The 24463-nt window shown below is 45.1% G+C and overlaps 1 protein-coding gene across 1 annotated transcript; it reads right to left on the bottom strand.

Moving 5' to 3' along the window:
• Positions 1–156: 156 nt before the first annotated feature.
• Positions 157–23869, bottom strand: LOC139346070 (ectonucleotide pyrophosphatase/phosphodiesterase family member 3). The gene is made up of 23 exons (XM_070984972.1): positions 23866–23869; positions 22181–22312; positions 21884–22015; positions 20939–20996; positions 20632–20732; positions 20176–20255; positions 18669–18788; positions 17576–17685; positions 16175–16240; positions 15986–16058; positions 13116–13224; positions 12602–12724; positions 10615–10646; positions 10406–10533; positions 10243–10312; positions 10019–10106; positions 9634–9810; positions 5647–5801; positions 4762–4897; positions 2668–2745; positions 2445–2577; positions 1925–2081; positions 157–336 (listed from the first exon to the last, which is right to left on the bottom strand). Exons 1-23 carry the CDS (start codon positions 23867–23869, stop codon positions 157–159), a joined length of 2442 nt encoding a protein of 813 aa, XP_070841073.1.
• Positions 23870–24463: the final 594 nt, after the last annotated feature.

Below are 24463 nucleotides of genomic sequence, written 5' to 3'. Positions count from 1 at the left end.
TGAAATGCAGATCACAGAGAAAAAACATCCAAGAAGACAAGAAGATTAAATAAGACAAAAATCTAATTCACAGTTGATGACACGATCAAAAACAACTTGCTCAGCAATACTTTTGCAGACACTGAACGTTAATCTTGGTGATATTTTGCAGAAATGTTATTGCTGTCTTTCAATGGCGGATGTGGGACGGGTCTTCAGCTTCAGCAGCTCTGCGATCCTCTCTGGTTGTCCCTCAATCTGGTAAAAGTCCAATCCTGTAATCCATTCGACGTCTCTGACCCGTGATTTGTGGAACCACATGTGATCTTCGACCCACTGAGATTCTGCTAGTGCACTCTGTGGACGCCGAACAGAGAGGGACAAAAAATCATGTTTAGTTTCTGATAATGAAGTATTTTTTCTGCTTTCTGTGTCTTCTTCAACAATAGCGGAGGCTGTAATACAGAACCTACCGGGGCTGATCCTTCACTTAGTCCAATAAATCATCTCAAGTTCTGGCTTTCTTCAAAAACTACCGGCCAGATTAGCAGAAAACCTGCTCCAGACTCTCATGGTCCCCAGAGCATGAGTCCATGTGATTCTGGTCACCCTCTGACCTTCACTCTACCACACTTTGGTCCAAGATCAGTCACGTCTCATTTCCAGGAAACTTGCTGAGGGTGTTCGTGGTCTCCAGATGATTTATCTTACCATTATCAGTGATCCCTGACACTCTGTCTCTAGAAACATCAAGATCTAATGGACCATTACAATAGAAGCTACTGAGCATCTTCACTGGAACAAATTTGGAAACATTCATTGAAGACTAATTCAGTCATATTTTCAGGCGTTTTCTTGTTCCTTTATGTTCCAGTAATGTGGTTTAAAGAACACACTGACCTTTACACACACATTGTCTGTTAGCTACTGTACGTTAAATTTACAAAGCACATTCATGCTTCCAAGTGGACGAACTGAATTTAATGACTCCATGGCCTTACCTGTACCATCACCGTCAAGACAAGCCTGACATTTTTTAACAACACAGCTTCTAGAAATCTAAATTCTGCAGCGAAAGCCAGTGAAGCACAAGCAGAGCATCATTATTTTAGTCTTGTTCATGGAAATATGTCCTGACTGTGATTTAAAGGCTGTTTTATGGAAAGGCTGTTTTATGGAAAGGCGTGTAATGGTGTGTGTATTCATTCAGTTTGTTATGCAACTTCCTTGGTTCGGTACGCCATGAGACCCATACAATTACTGTTAAAATAGTCTCCATATGTCCACATACTTGCATGCTTGGAACAGGAGTTTTAGAGTAAAGGGTCTTCTTGGAGCACTTTGACCGTGCACCAGCTGATGCATATTAGCTGTAGCATGCTAGTTAGTCAAGCTCATGTCGTGCCGCTGCTCCACTGAATGGGAGTGCGATGCTTTCCTGGCTCATTACGGTTAATATGGACCAAGGTTAGCGTCAAAGTGTGTGCCGATCGTCTCTGGAAACACTTCAATCGTGTCATTTACGAAACCATCGCCTGAACCTGGAGACAAAGGCGGTTTTTGAGTGCCTTGACTGGCAGACATGTTCTCATGTTGACAGTGAGCCACTATTGACTTCAAATTTTCAAGAACAAACAAATGAAAAGAAAAGTTAAAAAGGCGCCAAAGCTTGACCCCAGCTTGACCCCAGAGCAGAGGAACAGACTGCACCGTCAAACCTTATTTATGACTGTTTGTCTTCATTGCTTTTACTTTGATGAGGCTCCTCTTGTGTCTCATCAAATGCTGCTGCTATGTTCAAGTCCAGTCATGATGAAAGGCGGCCAGGAGGGAGTCAGTTTCATGTGAAACCACACAAAGACTTTCAGTGTATTTGTCTGGCCCAGTGACAGGTGGTTAGCAGAGGAGGACTAATGGAATAAACGCAGACATAATGACTTCTTACATTGCAGCTCTCCGAGTTGTCGGGTCTGTGAGGCAGCAGAAAGGACACGCTCTGCAGCTCGCCTTCGCAGCTGGTCACAGGTAGTGTTGAGTTCCTGCAGCTGGTCAGCAACACAAAGTAATGTGTTGGGATGGGGATCTTCGTATTGGACATAAACCTGGAGTCACACAAAAGAACATTCAATCTTATTCATCGGCAAAGGCAACCGCAATGAAACGTGGACATTCCAGCAAAGGGGTCCAAAATCATGGCAGACGAGTCCATCGGGTTCTTTACTGGGGCATTTTCATCATGTTTTCTTACAGCACTGACCCCTGCTGAGGGCAATCCTGCACCTTTTAGAGTGTCAGTTTAACCCTCGATATGTTTAGTTGCTCTGGTAATGTAGCACACGTTGTTGACTGGTTATGGGTAGGACATGCAAATTTCTAACACTGACTCTAAGACGTCCTATCGTCAAAAGAAGAGCTGCACCTGTGAGGTCGTCTGGGACCAGAACTCAAAAAGTGGTTGAACTTACTGCTGGATCTGATCTTCAGTGTCGTACCGGCTGTCATAGTTGTAGTCAAAAACGGGACCCGTCACCACGTTGATGCCGTTGTAAATGTGGGCATATTTCTTTAACAGGGTGCTTTGAAAGTAGTTCCAGATCTCTGCAAGAGAAGAGGAGAAAAGATGGAGGTCAGGGCAACACATGCAGTGGAGTTTGTGCTACGTTTGTTATTTATCAGCCAAGAACTTACTGGTGAACGCGGGGTACATTGGCACCACGTTACTCATCACCAGAGCGTCGAACTCTGCCTCCGTGCCCGCGTTCAGGTCTGCAGGAACACAACAGAAAGTTTGGAAAACTTTGATACGAGCAGTTTTCTCTCTAAAGGAGACGTTCTGTTTCAAACTTGAGCCTTCTGAAAATGTTTTGTTCAACGTCAGCCTCAGTTCAAGGACCAGTATAACTCACAATGCACGTCCTCCTTCAGCTTTAAATGGCAGAATCCCTCTTTATATCCATTTCTGTCAATATATTACCTTCTTTCTGAAAATATATTGATCGCAGGTATAAAAAGGCCTAATTTAGGTCTGTTTCACTCATCCTGACCTGCTGCATTGAGCTCTCACTTTCGCATTAAGGATGAAGAAAGACAAAGACAAACAGATCAGCAGCTACTCAGAGAGTGGTACGAGATAAAATGGGAGTAGAGCCGAGTTCCTGTGGTTATTCTTTCCCAAGTCGACAACACCCACACAGTGCTTTTTGAGCTTCTTGCTGTCAAACTGTGAGATATGGAGAAGAGGAATCCAAGTCCATCCATGGAAGAAGAAGCCTGAAAGTGTCTGTGAAGCAGACGGATGAATTATCCCTTTACACTGGGAGGCGTGGAGTTTGAAGACAAGAGTGGAACTGGAAGACTGTGATGCAGTTCTGTATGACGTGGCATGAATTTAGACCCGCACCAGCTCGTGTGGGAAGAACTGACTGATTTCTGAAATTGAACTTTTGACACAAAATGAATCAACCGTCAACCCAACCAAAAGCCAGCCACGTCTTCTCCTGACAAAGCAGATGCCTCGCCCTCAGGAATTCTTGTGAAATTACCCTAAAATGCAAATAAAGTCCACATAATGAAGTGAGAGTGTATTTTCCAGGCAGGGCAGGAGATGAGATCATAGGGAGAGGGAGGGCGTGAAAGTGGAGGAGGTGGACTGGCAGATCATGACACACTTTCCCTTCCTGTGAGTCAAAATTTAAGTTTTGGCTGAAAGCTCGAGTGACCACGCCGGCGGTTTGAAATGCATTTTCCCAAATGTTCTGCGTTGGAGGCGTCATGGCCGTGTCACAGTCCTGTCTGCTTTGGTTGTTTGGTGGCTTTTTATTGTCTCTTTGTGCTGCTTCCCTCTTCTCTTTCTCCAAACACCAAACATCAGCCTCGTTAGCCCCGCCCTGTTCATCAGCCAATCAGCTCCTTCCCTGCTCCTCGTCCATCTCTCCGCCTGCACCACATCCCTCATCAGTTCGGTTCGACTGAGCCTGAATCTGAGCCCGCCCTGCTCTCATTGTGACAAAAGGTTTTATAACTGCACAAAAAACAGAGACGAAGCAGAATGTGCTCATCCTTTCTGACACCTGCTCAGCTGAAAACAGTTCAAAGACAATTTTACTGCCAATGAAAGAAACACCTGCAGATGTTTCGCTCGCTCTGTATCGCTGCATTGTTTTCCTGATTGCATCGTGGTGGCTGATATTTTCACAGGCATCTTTTGGGTTCGTTAAAGTGGGAGAAGCTTCATAGTTTGCGTTAAAAGACTAAAGATCTGGATCTTTATTCAGCCACAGCCACAGCAAGTTTAATAATCCAGAAGTTGTTACAAGCTGATATCATGTTGCAAAAAACAAATTAAATGCTTTGCCAGTGAACATTTCACTAATAATATCAACTTCTTCATAACTTGCCAGATACCTTCCTCATCATGTTCATAGTCATGAATCAAGTTTCCTCCAAAAACACACTGACTGTTGCAAATTAGCTGTGCGCTGATATCACCGGTTTGTGGGGCGATGTGGGCGTTTCATAATGAGCAAAAACAAAGTGTCAACATGCTGATGGGCGGTGGGGGAGGCTGGGCCGAAATTCTGTGGAAGTTAAAGGTGTGACAGCATGAGGCACCGACAGTGACAGAGGAAGTGATGAGATGCTCACATCCTTTCAACAGCAGTGTCCAAGAATGTGTGTGTGTGTGTGTGTGTGTGTGTGTGTGTGTGTGTGTGTGTGTGTGTGTGTGTGTGTGTGTGTGTGTGAGACCAGGCTGGGTGGTGTCTGGGTGTCTGTTTTGCATACTGGGTGGGTACAGGAAGCCTTTCGTCAGGTTCTCAGCAGCGTCGTACTCGACACATGTGGCGCTCTGTTTCGGCTGGAGTCTGACATCAGCCCTCAAACAGTCTGGAGTCACCGGCTGCAGCGGGTCCATGTTGGTCTACAGGAACGGTAACATTCATGTTTTAGTTAGAACTGGCATCAGAAAAATCGCAGATCAGCTCCAGATGTAATTTCAGACCATCATTCATAAAAAGCAGCTTTCTCCGGTGACGTTTTGTGCACATGCACCGAGGCTCTGCAGCCCGTTGCTCGGGGAGACACAGCTGCGGGGCAGCTGTGGTCTCTGGGTTGTGTAAGAACTCGACTCTGCAAACCAAAGCTGTGGAGTAACGTCTGTTGTTGTTTTTTGGGGTGGTTTTCATGCACAGTAATCTGGGAGAACTGAACATGCATTTGTGATATGTAAAGCTGCACAACCAACCAGGCAAATGGACGTCTGAATGGAGACGCCTGTTAATATCACATCCTCCAGAAACCATTTCCTGGATTCCTTACTTTGATACGAGTCAGCGCAGGCTGCTCCTGTTTCAGGTGGATCTCACTGACATCCAAACATTTGTTTACATAAATTTCTGGCTGTTTTCCTGCATGTGCATCTGCAGGCGTGACTCATTTCGCATCAGCTGCCAGAAGTCTTTTTGTATAACTGCAGATTTTGATGGTTGTTTTATCAACGGCTGAAATGTAAATTTTCGTTCTGTAATTCAGAAGTGACAGCATTTATTATTTACTACGTCATTCCTCAAAAATCGACGTTTATCACCATGTGTTTTTTTTTGTAGGTTTCAGATTTAAAACATTTGAACATTTCTGTATGAACATCATACACTCAATAATCTTTCTTACTGGCTTGTCGATTGTGAAGATGGTCCACAGAGGCATCAGGAATTTGTGGCTGTAGGTCGTCATGAATCCCTCCTGGTAGAGGAGGCAGTTGCTGTGGCCGGGCTGCAGCAGCCGGGGACGACCAAAGACGCAGTGCTTCTCCACTATGGGTGCCACTGGAGGACAAACAGTGTTCACTCAGTCAGTGCGCCGCCATGAGCATGTGCAGTGGTGACATTGGACGTGTTGGACATCAGATTCAGATTTTTGCTCCCTTTACATTGTCCAATCAGTGGAATTTTGAGATGTCAAAGATTTATGAAAGAGCACAGAAATGAGACACATTCAGGTGTGAATGTGGAATGTGGTGTAATGGAAAAAAGGACATTTTCATCCTTACATTCCTGTTGAGCTATATTCAGACGGCTGTTTATTTCATTTCCAGTCTAAAGAGAGAGAAAACAAAACAAAACACATGCTGTTAATGCAAATGAGTGAAAGTTAATGTTTCACATAATTAAGACATCATAGTAAAATATGCTGCCAGTAAAGGTAAAAAAACAAACGTGTGGATTTAAAATCCAGCCCGCCATCAGCAGAAAACTGGCGTATTGGTCGTCTGTGCAAGCAGCTTATTGCAGTTCATGTTCACAGTCATTATTAGCGACCTCTAGTGGCTGCAGTAATTATGACGGGAGCAAAGGAGGTCAGGTGATGTCGTATAAAGAGCAAGAAAGTCCACATACAGAGGACAGAATTTTCTTTTTTCTCCTAAACCGATCGATTTCCCGATCGTTTCGCAGCGTTAACCACATGACGGCGAAACCGTCGTTGATGCTTTCCAACAGTCGTATTTTGGAAGCTGGCGTCAGTCGACCTATTGAGTCATTTTGGTTGAAGACGCATTGTTAAATCCCTTTTCTGAGGAAACGAGGTGTTTCTTTTAACTGAAGCACTCGTGCTACCTGCACATTAGCTGCCTACTCTGACATGTTTGTTCCTGTCCAGCTTCCGTCACTCAGGACAAACATCAGGAAGACTGCGCTGACAGAAGCTGGACAGAGAAGAGAGGAAGTTCACCGCGGTTTTCCTCCTCCTCACCACAGCGTGGACAGTTTCCAGAAGCTGTCAGGTCAGTTTGGATGAAGGGCCAAACAGACAAAGAGCAATTATTTCTTTTCAAAGTGGAAGAGCTCCGCAACGGACCGCCGGGGAGGGGGTGTCTGTTCTCTTGACAGGAGAGCAGGAAGCAACAAAGGGAGGAGGGGGGACTCCAGGTGGTGGACAGTGATGACTGTGTTCATGTGTGTATTGTTATCTGAGGCTTCATGCATTTCCTAAGGGGTTGAGTTTGAATCAGTCCTTCATGTAAGACGTGAGTCTGGTTTTTCAGCTCAGGGGAGCAGCTGAACCTCACATCCACTCGACACACGGACATTGTTCTGCTGCTCTAACAGCTTCCACTCCTCTGGTTTCTGTCTGCTGGGGTTTGATCCAGTTCAGCCGCAGAATCATTAGCGCTGATGCTACTCTCTCATTTGATCAGCACATTAAAGCACATTAAAGAAATCTGCAGGACTGTTTACGCCGTGAGGTCTTTTCTGGCGTGACCGATCCAGATGTTTGTTCCAGACTTGATTACTGTTAAGTTTCACCGTCTCTTCCAGTCAAATGGCTCATAATGCTGCAGCTCGACTCTTCACTAACGACCATATGACGCTTCATCGGCTCCATGTTCATGTCAGATCAGACTTCTCATGACTTATAAAACCGTAAATGACTGCGCCCTTTCATACCTGTCTGATCTCATTGTATCTCACATCAAATCTCCTGCTCTGCGCTCTCTGCAGAGGGTCCCTCTCTTAAAAAGAAGTCAGCTAGAAGTCGCTTCACACCAGTCTGACTCGTCTTTAGATAAGCACTCAGGCGTTGTGTCCTGCAGACGAGAATTCAACAAACTGTAAACTGTCTGAAAACCACTGCGTTTCTCTGACTTGTGTCGTTTCTGTTTTCCAAACCAAGCATCTCTCTCTTCAGTTTCTGCTCCTCCTGCTTCTCTGGTCACTCTGTCAGACTTTATCCAGCTTCGATTATTGCTGTCAGCCTCCTTTTTCACCAGTCACGGATTTATTGATGGTTCGATCCTGCTCCACAGATGGGACCGTTTATTTCCACAAGTCGCCAGACTGGAATTGAACACGGAGCGTGCACTTCGCCTGTTGACCAAAGCGTCGCCTCCATATCGGACAATTCTGCACCTCATGATTTACATCAAGTGGCCATGCAGGGGGCAGAGTGTGCTGCCCAGTGTGTCAGTTACTGTTAATTTCCATTCTTTGTCAAACCTTGAGCACACTGTAGCTGTGACGTACAGAAAGCCAGAATCAAATGAAGGCTGAAGGTGATCTGGACTTTTGCAATAGGGTCCAATGGTGTTTGGCAGCAGGGTCAGAAAAATGCTGAACATCTGGTAACTAAGCGGGAAGCAGACTCACAAACAACAACAAAAACAACAAAAAACCTTGAGGTCTTCCTGTGGGCATCACAGTGACATCAGTGCAGGTGATCTCAGAGGTCAACAGTAGTGATGTCGTTCTGAACCAACGCGTCAGCGATGCGTCCTGTGGATGAGCTGTTTACAATGAACGAGCGTCTACGCAGGTAAAGCTGTGTTCATCTGCACTGGGATCCTGACATCCTGAAACAGCTGCAGTTTTTAAGAGCTTTTTATTTTGGTGGATAAACAAGGAAAACCCCACCATAGTATCTGTCTTGCTAATGATAAAAGTCTGCCAAAGGTCTCAGAGGCTGGTTTCACCAAGATTAGACTTCGGCTTGCTGAACAGGACTAATTTCAATCCAGCGTTGTCAGTTGCAAACCTCAAGGACGTTTTTCGGGGAATAATGACCTGGTAAAACGACAGTAACAACAAGAGCCAATGAAGGCAGTTGTTTGATAATCCTCGCGTCATCTGAGGACATGTTGGCCTCCTCCCTCTGCAGCTGAAGAGTGTGAATGAGGAGAAAGGGAGGACCTGGTGCTGTGCAGCTGTACTATGTGAACTGAAGGATCGGACATTTGGCTCATACTGACGACTGAAAGTCAACATGTCTGCTGGCAGGAGCTTCAAGACTTTAAGTAAGACAGTTGCTGTAATGGTGCCGTTGGTGCCAGCCTGCATCACAGATAGCTGGAGTGGAAACGCTGCTTTTAGCAAGTTCAAACCCGTCAGATCTTGAGCACGAGTGGTGTTTTGGTTAAAGTAAAAAACCTCTGAGCTTCAGAGCGTCAGAGTTCAGTGCTGCTGCGTCGTCTCTCCTCCTCCTCCTCCTCCTCCTCCTCCTCCTCCTCCTCCTCGTCTGTCGTCCTGATACATGGTATTTGACTAATTATGTAATGTCTGTAAATGAGCTGTTTATTACAGTTGCATGGAAACTGGATTTTCACCGAAGAACAAAGTTAAGTGTTTGTGTGTTTGTGCATGTGGCATCATGCCCGGCTCGAATCCTCACGTCTGCTCATGATGCTTTGATCTGTTCGTGGTTTCCAGGAACTCTGCAGCTCATTACTGAGAATAGCTCATTTAGGCTGACACAAACTTCTTCTTTGGTAACTCCGTCCATATGAAGCCTCGTGGCAGCTGTGCACGGTGCAGTAATGGGACAGTTTTCATGTTCAGAGCCTCAGCACATGGTTTGAGCATCATTTCAGAGAGAGCACGCCTTCCTGAGTTCATGAGCATATTTTAAAGCTGACGAGGCGACTTAAAGCAACAGTACGAAGATTTCCAACCGGGATCCATAAAGTTTGTCGTCTTGGCTTCGTGAAGGTATTACTGGGCCTCACTCATGACATGTTCGCAAGTTTTATGCTGGTTTTGTATAATAGTAACTAATTATAAAGTAGCATCTAATTTAAGAATGATGCATCAAGATAAGAGAGTATTCAGACATCTTTCAGCAAGCAAAAAGTAAGAAAACTCTTGAGGACCGCTCTCTTTTCAATACCCACCAGCGCAGAGCAGGAGCAGCCCAGGCTGTCTGCAGGCTCCAGGCTGGTCACTGGACAGTCACCGGGTTGGCTCTGCTCTGTAGGGTACTTTGGCTCGTAGAGCGGCTTCCTCAGCATGTGGTTCATGCTGCCGTGGGTCCCGTTGTTGTCAGTGGGAGTGATCTCCAGCAGATCTGCATGCAACAACGACTGTTTAGTTTCGTGGACCCCTCCGGTGTCTTTGCATGTTTGTTAACTGCAGATTAACAAACAGAGAAACGCTTCCATAACATCTGAGACTTCAGCCTACTTTGTTCTGGGGTTGCTGATTTTTACCCACCCGAGCAGAACCACAACAGAATACAGTCTGAAGTTTATTTGCACGAACACCCAGAAACTCACCACACATCACATTGTACAGCTCGATGGAGGAAAAGGGTTCGATTTCTGTTTCATTATGAAACTTGGGTCCGTAACTCAGAAACATGGCCTGCAAGAGAAGAGAGGAAGGTCGTCAAGAAGTAGCTCCCTACAGTTCACTTTACAGTTAACGTCAATGACAAAGGCTGCAGAAGCTTCCATCACAGCTGACCAACAGAACAGAATGATGAACCCTCAGTGCTCACGTGCATGCTCTCAGCATCGTTGTCATAGCCGTGATTGCCACCGGAGCAGAACGTTAAAGCGCCTGGGTACCTGTGAGCAGACACAGAACAGACGTCCAGTTTTAGCATCAGCCAGAGGTTGAAGGCAGTGAAGGAATAAAGTCTGCAGATGGATGATGGATACCTCTCAAACTGCCACTCCGTGTCGACCAGGACGTTCACGTCTTCAATGCGACGGCTGTTGGCATAGTGGAGGCGCTTTGGGAGGTTGGCCTTCAGGTACGGCTTGATCTTTTGGTTTGGCATCTTACACTGAAATCACAATCATTTTACCTTAAATAGACACTTTTCTTGTCATAGTTTGTCGAGCTAATTTCTCACGTGAGTACTTACAGTCATGTTAGCAACAAGTCCAGCTGGATCAACTGTGAAACGGGGGAAAAGAATAAAGTCAGCATTTGTGTCAGTAGAGCAACTGCATCCAAACTTCTGGTGGTGGCACCAAAAAAAAAACAGTGTCAATCATAGTTTAACCATCAACCATGCACATACACGGACAGCAAACACACTTCACTTGAACTTGACTGTTTAATCAGGCATCCATTTTCTATGCCACGTATCCCTTTCGGGGTCGCGGGGGGGCTGTCAACGGGCAGGAGGCAGGATACACCCTGGACCAGTCGCCAGCCAATCGCAGGGCACAAACACACAACCATTCACACTCACACTCACACCCAGGGGCAATTTAGAGTCACCAATCAACCCAATGAGCATGTTTTGGATCTGTGGGAGGAAGCCGGAGTACCCGGGGAGAACCCATGCATGCACAGAACATGCAAACTTCACACAGAAAGGCCCGACCTAGGAATCGAACTGGCAACCTTCTTGCTATGAGGCATGCACACTACCTGCTGCGCCACCGTGCATCCCCAATTCAATTCAATTCAATTCAATTCAATTCAATTCAATTCAATTCAATTCAATTCAATTCAATTCAATTCAATTCAATTCAATATTAGCAGCACCAATAAAGTGGATAGAGTGGTAAAAGACAACAAGTGCAAGTTAAACACAACAAGTATATACAAAAGGGCGGAATAGAAAGAAAAACGTCATCCTAAAAAAATTGTAAGTAGTATTTACAGACTGTTATGTACCGGTAGTATTGCACAGATTATTGCACAGATTGTTTAACAGGTTATGTGAAACAATCTGTGCAATAAGTGAAAAAGGTGAAAATGTGACCTTTATCTAACCAAGAAAAGGGAAAATGTGATCTAACAAGAAATCATTTTATTACATTTGAAGATGTTGTAAGATAATTTTTTTGTCGTTTGTCTGTTTCCTGTTTTATTTTGAATGTTACTCTCCTCGTGTATCATGTGTTGCTTTACTTCCTGTCTCTGTCTTTTCCCGCCTCTCTTGTGTGTCACCTGTGTTTCATTAGTTCCTTGTGTATTTAGTGTGTTTTCCCTCTTGCAGTCAGGTCACCTGAGGCTGATCCTTTGTCCTGCATGTGTTTCCTGTCTGTGTCTTACCTCCTAGTTTAGTTTAGTGGGTTTTAAGGTATTTTTGAAACAGTCTAGTAACAAACATCTACAGTTAAGTTAACTGGTGGTCACAATGACATGAAATGACAGACATATGAAAGACATTTTTATACACGACACACCTTACTTTCTGCACCTGCAGTGGTTCATCAAACAGGAAACTGCTGCTGATGTGAAGGTTGCTTGAAATGCTGATCTGAACGTGGCCAGCATGTAACATAGTTACTTGGGCTTGATGCCGTTATGGTCAGATGTGCAGTGTCTGTCGCAGACTGATCATTTCTTTCTAGTTGCTGCAGAGTTTGAGGTTATTTGGCACCAGCATATGGCTGCAAACCATTACAGCATCTTAATCTACCATGCAGGCTGATTTTAAATGAATCCATTTTTCAGCTGCATTTCCATGATAAAACTCTATGTGGGTGTTCCGTCGACAACATCGGCCCACCCTTTATATCCACCTCTCTGTGAATCAGTGTTATCTCAGATCTTCAGACTCGACCGGGGTGCTGATCTGTACGTGCCGCCCGGTCGCTGTGTCGATAAGGTGGCTGAGCATCAAGAACATTCATTCAGAGATTTCGTTCTGTTGTGACAGAAAGTCTTCCACTTTGTGCCACTGAATGAATGAAAGTCAGGACGAAAGGTGGAGTTTTCCTCCGTTTGCTCGCTGCAAGAAAGCACATGATTCTCGATGCGTTGATAAACGCTTTGAGGTCACGTAACCCCCCGCTGGCCTTTTTCTGAGGGCCGTGTTTCCTGGCTCAGAGCAATCATCTGGATCGTACCCGGTCAGTGTGGTTCATAAAGCAGGATTAGAGTTTACTCACAGACTGTTGTACTGTCAGAGGCCCTGATGCGTCCAAATGTTCCCTGAGTGACCCAGTAGTTGTTGACGTCTCCCACCAGGTCCTGCAGTGCCACCTTCCTGTTGCAGCTCACCTCCTGCATACCTGCAACAACAACAGTGTTGACAATCTGCTGCTGATCTCTGATGGACTAAAAAGAAGTTTTGCAGATCACTGAGCGTTCATCCTGACGATGGACATACATGTTTGAGGGTGAGGTGTTTGTGCAGAACACTAAAAACTGACCCAGGAGCCAGCAGCGACAGATAAACGAGGCTGATAGACAAAACAAACTATTTTATATGATGAAGAAACTGGATCACATCTGAGAGCTGCCTCAGAGATTAGCATCTGTCCTGACATTGATCTGGCATGTTGCACTCGTGTGTCCCTCCTCTGACCCACACTAAACACCATTAAATTGATTAGATTCACGACTGATGCCAACGTTATCAAAATCAAATCATTTCCAAAGCACTGTCACATTGTGTGTTACCATGATCCGCCAAGATGATGATGTTGACGCAGCGGTGAAGGTCGAGCTGCTTGAGGCCGTTCATTAGCTGACCAATGATCTTATCTATGCGCTGGAGCGCTTCAATCACCTGCAGGAAACAGGGGAAAGAAACAAAAACACACACGTTCATACACACACACACACACACACACGACTTCTCAACTTTTTCAAAGCATTTTTTGACACAAAGGCTTTTTCTTCTTTATCCACAGACGCCACAACATTTCATCCACTGCACGCTCTCATTTGGCTGGACCACAATAAACTCAGCCTTTGTCAGCTGTTCAGGGGCATGAGAGAGGAAAACTGCATGCAGGTATTTCAACAGCTGGAAGCATCTGCCAAGAGATGCAGAGATGTTTTTTCAGGATGAGCTCCGCTGTTTGGCATGCAGTGTCACACCAGGAAAACTGGCGGACAAGAGGTGTTGGAAGGCTGGAGACGCGCTTGTCCGATGTCAGTTCACCTCTGAGAGACACTGTGACGTGATGAGGATGAAGGAGGACACTGCGTCCTACCAGAGATTGGGCTTTTGCCACACCGGCTTCATGCCCGGCTTGAATAGCTGTGATTCGGTTGGCGATATTCAGCGATTCCCTGGAAATCTAGGAGGGGCAGCTATGGCTCAGCAGGTCGTCGGTTCAATCCTCGGTCAGTCTGAACGTGCGTACGTGCTCTTGGGCAGCACAGCAAATCCCACGTTTCTCCTTCTGGTCACGCTGCTGCCTTACACAATAACTCACTTCCATTGGTGTGTTTATACACACACACACACACACACACACACACACACACTGAACAACACAATGAAGGTTTTGACGAAAACTTCAGGTGTCACCAACGTTGCTGAAATGCTTTGCAAGGGGAACATTTCTGATGGTCTGTATCACATTATGTGCAGGCGTTTTACTGGATCTGCTGGTGCTGATAGAGGAAATGTCAGGAATCATTCTCTGGACATCGCGGCTAATGTGCGCTAACGGCTAATATCTACAGCACATTTCAGTCCATCCAACAGCTGCTGAGGGCGGCGGACCGACCGTCAGACCGACATTGCCGTCCATAGTTCAGGTGTGGTTTCGCTCTCTTTACGCTCGTGCCACACTAACAGGTGCTGCTACCAGGATGCAGACGGAGTGAATCTGACAGTGACAGCAAACAAGAGAGAGCGATGTTTGTGATTGGTTAACACAGTAAAAATGGCTCCCAGAATCTTTCATGTTTAAATGCCTTTTCACCCGGCTGCCACAACACTCGCTAGAGCACCAAATGTGGATTCATCCGCCGCTGAAAATAGTCCCAACAAATACACTGAAGCCCTCAATGTTTAGTTTAAGAGCGATCACGCCCAACATAACTCCTCATCAAGAACCTAAACTTGATATTTCCTTTGAGTTTCTACGTTTGATTCTTCTTCCTACCATGCCAGACATTACGAAACGGCAGTAAACTAAAGTAACTCCTCCACACTAAATGGCAGCGGTCCTTGTTTATGAAACACTCCTCCACACATGAACCACAGAAGTCACTGAGTTCATCCCAGAGTGGAAAACAGATGCGCAGGTGTGCAGTGTCAAAGGTCGTCAGTGCTTATCAGCTGATAAAATCAGGTAAATGGTTGACTTAAAGCACCAATCAGCAATCTGATTTCAGATTTGTAACTGCTGCTGAGGCGGAGACTTGTCCCTGAGTGTTTCTTCCTCACGAGGTCTTTGGGTTCACGTAGATCAGGCTTAAAAAAGGCCACACTGCTTTACCCAATGATTAAAGGAATGCGTTACTATAAACGTGTGGAGTGAGAAACGAGCTTCCTCCTTCACCGACAGCAGCTGTAGCCTCTTTTTAAGGGTGCTTGACTTCTTCTTGAAGGGAGACACTGGTCTGATCTCACTGATCACTTTCTGTTCTGAATAACAGAAAACCTGGATGTATGTCTTGGCCAGATGGATCATGAGTCACAGCGACGTTACCAACGCTGCACAAAGACGTTTGTTTTGACAGCTTGTAAATTTAGAAAACTTGTTAACAATCAGCTGTGAAATTGGTGTCAGGTTCAGGTTCAACAGCCCTCAGTTCTGCGTAGCTCCTGTTATGATTTTGTTTTATTTTGGTAGTCTTGTTCCTGTTTTATTTTGGTAGTCTTGTTCCTTGTGTGTCCTGTTTAATTTACTTCCTGTATGTTTCCCACCTGTGTGACTGTGATTGTGTCCACCTGTGTCTGTTCAGTTCCCGTCCTGTGTTTTGTCTTCGTGGGATCATCCCGACGTGTGGTTTTCTTGTGGCCTGTTGTTACAGTGAGTCTTGTGGCTTAGTCCTGGTTTTCTTTTTGGGGTATTTGGATTTTGGTTTTTTCTGATATTACCTTTTGTGTTTTTTGGTGATTTTGTTCCTGACTGGGTTTTGTTGGTCTGACCCTTTTTCGTTAATAAATCACTTGGACTCAACTTCTTTTGTCAAGTCTGCACCTTTTGGGTTCAAATCTTAGTTTTCCCTTGCTCGACGACCACAATCCCTAACAGCTCCGGGTCCCAGCTTTCAAACAACAGGTGGATCCGGGTTCTTTTTGGGTTGGAGCAGAATTTTTTGGACCTCTGCCGCAGACTCATGCTGCGTGCAGCATGAAATCATATCAGTATGATGGACAAAGGACAATTATTGGCTGACTTCTTTATCAAAACACCAATAGTCTGAATATGTGGCTGGACTTTGCTGATGTCATTAAATTTGTTTTATTAACGATTTATGGAGATCGTTTATCAGTGGTCCATTAAAGGACTTTAGACTCTTTTTAATGGTGTTCTTTCATTGTGCAATCCTTATCTGCCATCACTTGTGATAGATGAACTCACCCCTCCACTGACAGGACCGTAATTGTGTCCGGATTTATCCGGTTCCTCCAGATACAACGTGTAGAAGTCCGGTCTGGAGGAAAATTTGGCATTAATGCAATCAGGAATAAGAACATTTCTGGTAACTGCTGCATGACATTATCCTGATTACAAAATACTGAGTGCTTTTATTGACTTCAGTGAGCTTACCGTTCCTCGTCCGGCTCCTGGAGCCACTTCAGCACAGTGAAAACTCTTTCTTCAAACGGCACTTTACTGAAAACAGAGAGAGACGCAGCAGTGAACACGCTTCTGTTCAAAGGCTTTTTACAGACATCATGTTTGTTTTCGTTTCAGCTGAACATGAGTGGAAAAAGGCTTCTCAGACTTCAGGATTAATTAATTAGTATTTTCCTTTGTAAACTTTGGTGTCTCCACTAGAAGTAAAAATGATTTAAAATGATAATTTGGACAATATTTGCACAAGCAGCATTTGTTTGTAAGCGTCTGCTCGTGAAGGTCTTTTAAGTACTAACGTGTGGGTTTAAGATCTCGACTTCTTGGCATCTTTCGGATCATTACCGGAGACATTTCTGAGGAAGAACGTGGAGCTGCAGCTGACTCACTGAGGCCTGTGAGGAAGAAGTAGCTCCAAAAATATATGTACATGTGGGATGAGAGCATTTTGTAATGGCCTCTGAAGTGTGGCAGGTGGGATGGGGGCGACAGTTAAACCTCCAACAGAGAAGTGATGCAGAGATAAAAAAACAAAGTGTTTATTTGAGCATTACGCAAGTTTACTGCTGCAAAACTGTACACAAATGCCATAAAAGAGGCAGCGAGGTATGAATGAAACTGTAGTTTGTTTTGAATTAGTCCCTCATTCACCGTCCTGCTGCAACAAATGCTCACTAGAGAAGCAAATGTGGATTCATCCGCCGCTCAGAATAGTCCCCAACAACTTATGAGGTGTTTTTAAAGATTTACTCCTTCAGTTGGAACCAATGGGCTTGGAGCTGAGAGCCACAGACAGGATACGAGTCCATGTCTCAGCACTCTCATTTCCCAGGAAGGAGTACCAACCGTAACGTCCTTCTGGACTCCATCGTACCAGTGTTACCATCAGCGTTGTGTTGCAAAGTCAGCAAAGTGCAGTATCAGCTAAGATCCTGTTCTAGCTGTTTTACTGCTCATTATTGCTTTATTATATCATTCGTTATATGCGTCACAGTAGTAATATCAGCCATGTTCAGGCCTGTAGCCTGTTACTGATATTGCTTCAGAGATGTCACTTGGAACAAACACGAAACCAACATAGAAAACGTTACTCATAAAATAAACAAGCGAGCGTAATATCAGCTCAGGCTTTGGCCAGAGGGGCACTGGGGGGGTCAATCTGTGCTGTTTGAACTGCTTGGATTGATGATGGAGCTACAGGAACAAAGCAAACAGCTCACAGTCGTCTTTGTAATCTGAATGATGTCTCAACCCAAAATGAGAAAGCACAGTGAAGCCTGATGTCCTGACAGCAGATCTGGAAGCAGTCCTGCTCCGTGGCGAACTCTGAAAGCCTGGTTTCCCAGCATGCTTCTGAGAAACTGCAAGTCTTACCCATCGTAAGGCCTGAAGTGGCTGGGAGAGCTTCCGTTGACTTTGACATCTGACCCCGGCCAGAAGAAAGTCCCGGCCTTCAGCCCCTGGTACTGCACCGTGTTCCAGATCTACAGAGACAAACACAGCAGGTGGTCTTCGCGGACGTGTGGACCATCACGTGTCTGACTTCTCAATAATCTGACAATCACTTCTTATGAAACTAAAGACGCACAGATCGTGAGTTACAGCTTCAACTACAAGATGACATTTTTCTTGGTATTTAAATCAAAAGAAATTCTTCCTGATGTCCCTTTTCCTCAGAAATTCTGCATGAGACAAGACAAGACAACACCGTGCATCATTTTAATACATTTTATCAAATGTCTTTGTGGCGTCTTTAGATTAAATGTTTATCTTAAAGTCAGTGTGACCAAAGCTCAGCTGTGTCCTGCAGAATTACTGTGAATCTTCACTTTATTGTTTCAGGTTGATTTTCTTACTGGAGTCTCTCTGGACATTGTCCTCTTAGTGTCCAGATGAGAGAAGATCTGAGATGATAAAAATGCTGACATGCACCTTCAGTTATGACTGTGGGCTCACAGTGATGACATTAATAAATGAGAGTATTTTAAATACTGTGTTTCATATTTCTTATCTACTGTGCAACAGTGGAAAACACTGTGCTTTATTTTTCTGATTTTACAATACTGCCATTATAGCACCATCAGTTTCCATCATAAACCTTTGTATAGATAATGATGCATGAACTCTCTGCCTTCGTCCTGTCGTGCTCCACCTCCTCATCACCACCCAGTCATCGCAGATCTTCAGATTCATCTCCCTTATCATCCTATCAGTCATCAGCCAGCAGCGCCTGACTTGCTGCTGCTCAGGACGATGCGTCCAAGCGCCAAAGATCTTCTGGTGAGACTTGATGATCATCTGTCATAATAAACAGCTGTCTGTCCTGATTGTCTGTCCTGATTGTCTCTCCTGACTGAAATAGTCACATGATTTCATCTTTAGATTTTCACTCATGCTGCTCCTCCTCCATTCCTAAAACCAAGCGGCCTGAATTTAATTTCACTGAATCAGACCTAACAGGACTCACAGGCTGTCCCAGGTACCACCTCGGGTTGTCTTTCTCAGCGCTGGACAGGCTGAAGCTGGCGTTAAACACTGGGTCGTACATGGAGTTGTCAATCAAACCGTTGGCCTCTGGATAGAGACCCTGAGAGGAGAAGAGAAGAGGGTTGTTTTAGATATGACCCAGTGTCTCTACGAACCGTAAAAGTGGAAGTATGAGATCAGTCATTGCTGATTTGTGATGGGTGAATCACACTGATCCTTATTTCAGTGAGTGAGTCAATGGTGCGGGTGTCAAGCCAGGAGAGCCAAGCTGTTCTTCAGTGGGAGTAAACAGTATTTAGCTGGTATTCCCTCAGATATTCCTTTAATAAAACATGTTCTTTTTTCTGAGGGGAGTTCTTGGAAAGCTCCTGCAGGGGTTTTCAGGCACACAGCGTTAGTTTGGCCTATTATGGCAGAAGTATGTCCGTATCTATCTGCATGTTTTTATGTTCACTGTCCGTTTGTAGGTTTTGAAACACACTCATCAGGTTTCACATACATCAGATTTTACTCAACCTCTTGTTGTAGTGGATGCATTGGTGGCACAGTGGCAACACTGTCACCTCACAGCTAGAAGGTCCCGGGTCCCCCCTCTAAAAAACATGATCACCACCTGACCAGTGGTGACGAAAAAAGAAAGTGGGTCCCCGGGCGCCGGTCGGCTGGCAGCCCACCGCTCCTGGTCTGCCGTGGAGGAAGGACTGCCAGGATGGGATCAAAGCAGAAGAAGAATTTCACCGTGCACGGCGTGTGTGTGCATGCTCTGTGTAGTGACAAATAAAGGATGTGTCTCTTTTTTCATTTATCAATCAATAGGTGAGGTTCGGAGTAGCCTAAAGCACCTGGAAGCACTGAGGCTGAAACATGTTTAAACAAACTGTTCAGCCACTGAATTTCTCTTGAATTTCTAAAACTACAGGCGCTTGTGCTTCAGAGCAGGCTGCGACTGGCTTGTTTCATTGCAACACGCGCAGCAACATCGCAGAATGACAATGTAATGACAATAGCAATGTTTTCAATGTTCACCTTAATTTAGGATGTTAGCATGCTAACATTTGCTAATTAGTACTAAACACAGAGGGACAGCTATGGTTAATGGGTGTTCCTGATGATGGTGCAAAATGAAAAGTTGCAGAATCATCTGCAGCTGCTTCAATTCATCCTGAGGGAGACGCACGTCTGAAGCAACGTTCATGGTGGACATGGTGGACCTTTCATCCAAAACCTCAAATGTCAACTTCATGGTGGCACTAGAGGAAAAGTCAGGGGATCACAAAGGTCTGAAGGGATCATCCTCTGGGGATCATAAATGAAATTTCAAGGCAATTCATCCAGTTGTTGCTGATAGCCACACCGCTATCATGGCTCTCTGCAGGAGCAAATGACCTAAAAATCGTGGAGTTTTTCACAAGAGCTGTGTGAAAGATGCATGGGATCTGTTTCTGCATGTGATGGCATGCATGCGTGAAGAAGTGTGAGTGCTTTACCGTCACGATGGTGTAGTGATTGGGGAAAGTCTTGGTGGGAAATGCAGCCTGCATGTACGGTGCTGAGGTTCCACACCTCTCTGTGACGGAAAGAACAGAAGAGAAAACACATGACGTCGAGTCCACTGAAGACTGCCTTATAACAAGGCCATGAGTATGCAGCTGACTCTCATCTAATCCACTGGTTCAGGAATGTTTCAGAAGCTTCATTAGAAGTTCAACATCTTCAAGGCCAAACAGCAACACTGGCTGCTTCTCAGTATCCTCAATCACTGAGAATCCCAACAGTCATTGAACATCTCAAAACATTTTTTGCTGCGTCTGCATCGCAGCATGAACCAGTGACGTAAAGGAAGGAAATCAAAGAAGCTAAATACCATTTGGAAAATGTTCAGACTCAACACATGAACACTGAAGGTGGAGTAGAACATAGAACATAATGTGGTCGACACTAACTGAGTTTGTTCAGAACAGGGGCAACAGATCCCCACGTCTGCAGGTACTCAGCCCGAAGTCCATCCAACGAGACGAGGAGCACAGGCTGCCGTCCCTTAAATCTACAAGGGGAACAAAAAAAGGTTGATAACATGCAGCAAAAACTCTAAAATTCAGACTACATCCAGACCTTTTCTCCACATGACAAAAACAGATTGCATTTTCCTCATTTCATTGTCTTCGACAGAAGTCTGGAGATTTCTATAAAATCAATAATCTCCCTGCATTTCCAGGTGATCAATCTTTCCCATGAAGCAGACATTCTTACCTTGCTGGACATGAGTCGGTTGTCAGCTCCTCACACTCACCCTCCACCCAGGCTGTCTCTCCAACTGCAGGATGGAAAAAACACATGAAAATACTGACGGGATGCTTCAAGATCGAACCATTAATTTAACATCCATCCATCCATTATCTATACCGCCTATCCCTTTCGGGGTTGCGGGGGGCTGGAGCCTATCCCAGCTACAATGGGTGAGAGGCGGGGTTCACCCTGAACCGGTCGCCAGCCGATTGCAGGGCCACATGAAAGGACAAACAAACATTCACACTCACATTCACACCTACGGACAATTTAGAGTCATCAATTAACCTAATGAGCATGTTTTTGGTCTGTGGGAGGAAGCCGGAGAGAACCCACGCATGCACGGGAAGAACATTTCAGGGAGGGCCTTTCTTCACACAGAAAGGCCCCGCCTGACCGGGGATCGAACCGGCAACCTTCTTGCTGTGAGGCACGCGCACTACCTGCTGCGCCACCGTGCAGCCCATTAATTTAACATCTGTTGGTTAAGCACTGACAGTCAAACACGTGTGAACTCTGTCTCATGTCCAGCAGCCAGAAGAGCACCTGAGTCTCCATCATAAACAAAACACTACAGATCAAACAGCTGAAGCTGAGGAATGACACCAAAAATAAAGCTGTTTGGAAAAAGCATCACATTCTCCATCTCAAACAGAGCACCTGTGGCCAGAGTGCAGCGAATTACAGAAAAGAAATATCAGACATGAATCAGCTTAATCCCTCAGTCTGAAAAAGACGAATCCAGATTATTCCGAGCAAAATAAAAAGTAACGAGCTTGCACAGTTCATTCAGGAGTTGGATTTATGCTTAAACAGCTTTCCCAATCTTCAGCTTCATCATTTACTCTAAGCTACTCATCCTCTTTTAAGCTGTCTGATTGATAAATCTCTGTGCGTCTGATGCTTCACTCTCACCTGTGCAGACATGTTTGTAGTTTGTGCAGCAGTCTCCTGTAGACAGGCAGTCATCGGAGCATTGACACTTGCTCTTTTCTATCCTCTTCTCTCCACAGCGCAGCCTCGTGCACTCCCACTGCTCGGCTGAGGTGAACAGTGATGGAGTTAGTCGGGCCGCAGCACTGCACTCTTTTCAACGCTATTAAAGTTGAGCTAAAGCTGCAGTGTTTGAACAGCCAGCTGAGGGTGGTGCAACACTACGCCTCGTGTCTCTACAGGAGGACAGGCGTCAGGTCAACGGTGTCTCACCTGGGAGGCTGCAGATGTCAAAGTAGTCAAAGCAGCAGCTGTTGGTGGCATTGCAGTTGTCGTCACAGCTGCAGTCGGCGGTGTCTCTGTCGTACGGCTCGTAGCATCGATTCCTGCACGACTGACGGACAGCTGCAAGACAACACGACATGTTTGATGTTTTTTCTGTGTTTTCGGCAGCATGCGAGTCATCGTCTCGATGTGAAAACACCTCCACAGTCAAGGCCTGAATGTGAGGCCTATACGCTGCTCTTACTCTGGTTAGTGCCAATCACTGAAAAGGTTGAGTCATGGATTGCTTGAACAACAAAGACAGTGTTAGTCACAAACAACACAACATGCAGAGTTAGGGGGGGAACTGCACACGCCATGCTTAGGTGAAATTCTTCTCTGTATTTGACCATCCTTGGTCAGTCCTTCCTCCGCGGCAGGCCAGGAGCGGATTCCCGGCGGGAATCAAACCCTGTGCCACCATGCACCGTGCCGCCACCATAAGTGAAGGATAAGTGAAGCAGAAAGACCAGAAAACAAATAACTCCACACATAAAACAGCCAACAGCTGAAACTCATAACAGAGTCGTAAGAATCTGTTATTGCCTTTTTGATGCTCTCATAGTCTCATTTGGTGGCACAGGGGTAACACTGTCACCTCACAGCCAGAAGGTCCCAGGTTCGATTCCCACCTGGTGCACTGTGGGTGCTGGGGGCATGTCCTCCACCATGCCTTCGGTGCCTGCTGCTCAAGGAAAGGGGCCTTTCTGTGTGGAGTTTGCATGTTCTCCCTGTGCTCACCTGGTGTATTAAAAACATGCAAGAAGATCATCACCTGACCAATGGTGACAAAGAGGACCTGGGTGCCCGGGCACCGGTCAGCCGGCAGCCCACCGCTCCTGGTCTGCCGTGGAGGAAGGCGACCAGGATGGGTCAAATATGGAGGACAAATTTTCACCAATTGCATGGCGTGTGTTTGTTTGTTGTGTGACAAATAAAGGAGGTTGTCCCTCTGATTCTTCTTCTTCTTCTATCCTACATTTATTGGAGTATTGTGACTTCAAACTGAACATTTTCAAAATGCTACAATGTTTCCCTGAAATATTTTACCTCTGTTCTAATGTTCTTTGCAATGCTGCAGCTTCATTTTAATGATTTAATGACTGACACATGTAAAACCCCTCAAAATATCCATTATTTCATCTAAATGTGAGAATCTCTGAAAAGAAACTAGAAATTTAAAATGGTGGAAAAATAGTAATGTAATGACATTTACATTATACTGAAATATTAAATATTAACAGAATATTATGACTTTCTGATATGTGCATATTATATTTCTGTAGTTTTATGACTTCAGTTCATTCTCATAGTGATTTTTCCTTTAGTGTTGGCTTGTGCTTGATGTTTGACACCGACACTCAGTCTTCATGTCTTTTTGGGCTTTTTCTTGACAGTTTCTCTTTGGTTCCACCTCTGATGGAGACTCACAGCCGGCTGTCACATCTGATTCACCCACGTGTCACATTTCAGCTCTCATGTGATGTCTCATGAGATTCCTATGCGACATCAAGGTGCGAATCAACTGAAGACTTAAACTGGAAAGTTCTGTCCAGTCAGCTCAGGACGAGGCCGAAGAAGCTTTGTGTGACAGTGAAGACCTCTGCTCCGGATGACAAAGCAGGTCCTCTAACCCATGACTTACTATGCCAAGACAACGCGTGTTTCGTTTAAAGGACAGCTGAGAAGACAATAAAACCCACACAGAGCTTCAGACACAAGCACAGCATTACCATGAGCGCCACCATGCATGTAAGACAGCTATGAACTGATTAAAGACTTAACAGGCCAAACAACACCAGTAAGACAATCTGCTCCTCTTCCTCAGCCTCAGTGGTATCAAGCTATGCAGATAGCCTCGGCTTTGTATCACAAGGCTCTGAGAGGCTTCAGCCATCGCACCAGTACAAGCCGCATGTTGACCTCATTAAAAGAAAAAAAAAAATCAACAGCAGAGAGTGAAATATTTTCCCACTTTTTTCATGGAGGACATTTATTCAATCCAAACTCATCATAATAAATTCATTACTCACAGAAAACATGACGAGTGGACTGTCAGTATCTCCTGTGATATAGATTAAGAAACCAAATCCTCGGCTCTTGGCAGCCTTCTGGTGTGCAAATATTTCCCAAATGTTACTCCACGGGTCCTTCATGATGTTCCTCTTGCAAAAAGTTTCCACAGACTCAACAAGTTTTAAGCACAACGTGGCGATAAAAGAGCTGTAAAGG

This window comes from Chaetodon trifascialis, chromosome 17 (genome assembly GCF_039877785.1).
Source record: "Chaetodon trifascialis isolate fChaTrf1 chromosome 17, fChaTrf1.hap1, whole genome shotgun sequence".
Taxonomy (NCBI): Eukaryota; Metazoa; Chordata; class Actinopteri; order Chaetodontiformes; family Chaetodontidae; genus Chaetodon; species Chaetodon trifascialis.
This window is presented reverse-complemented; position numbering and strand designations above follow the sequence as displayed.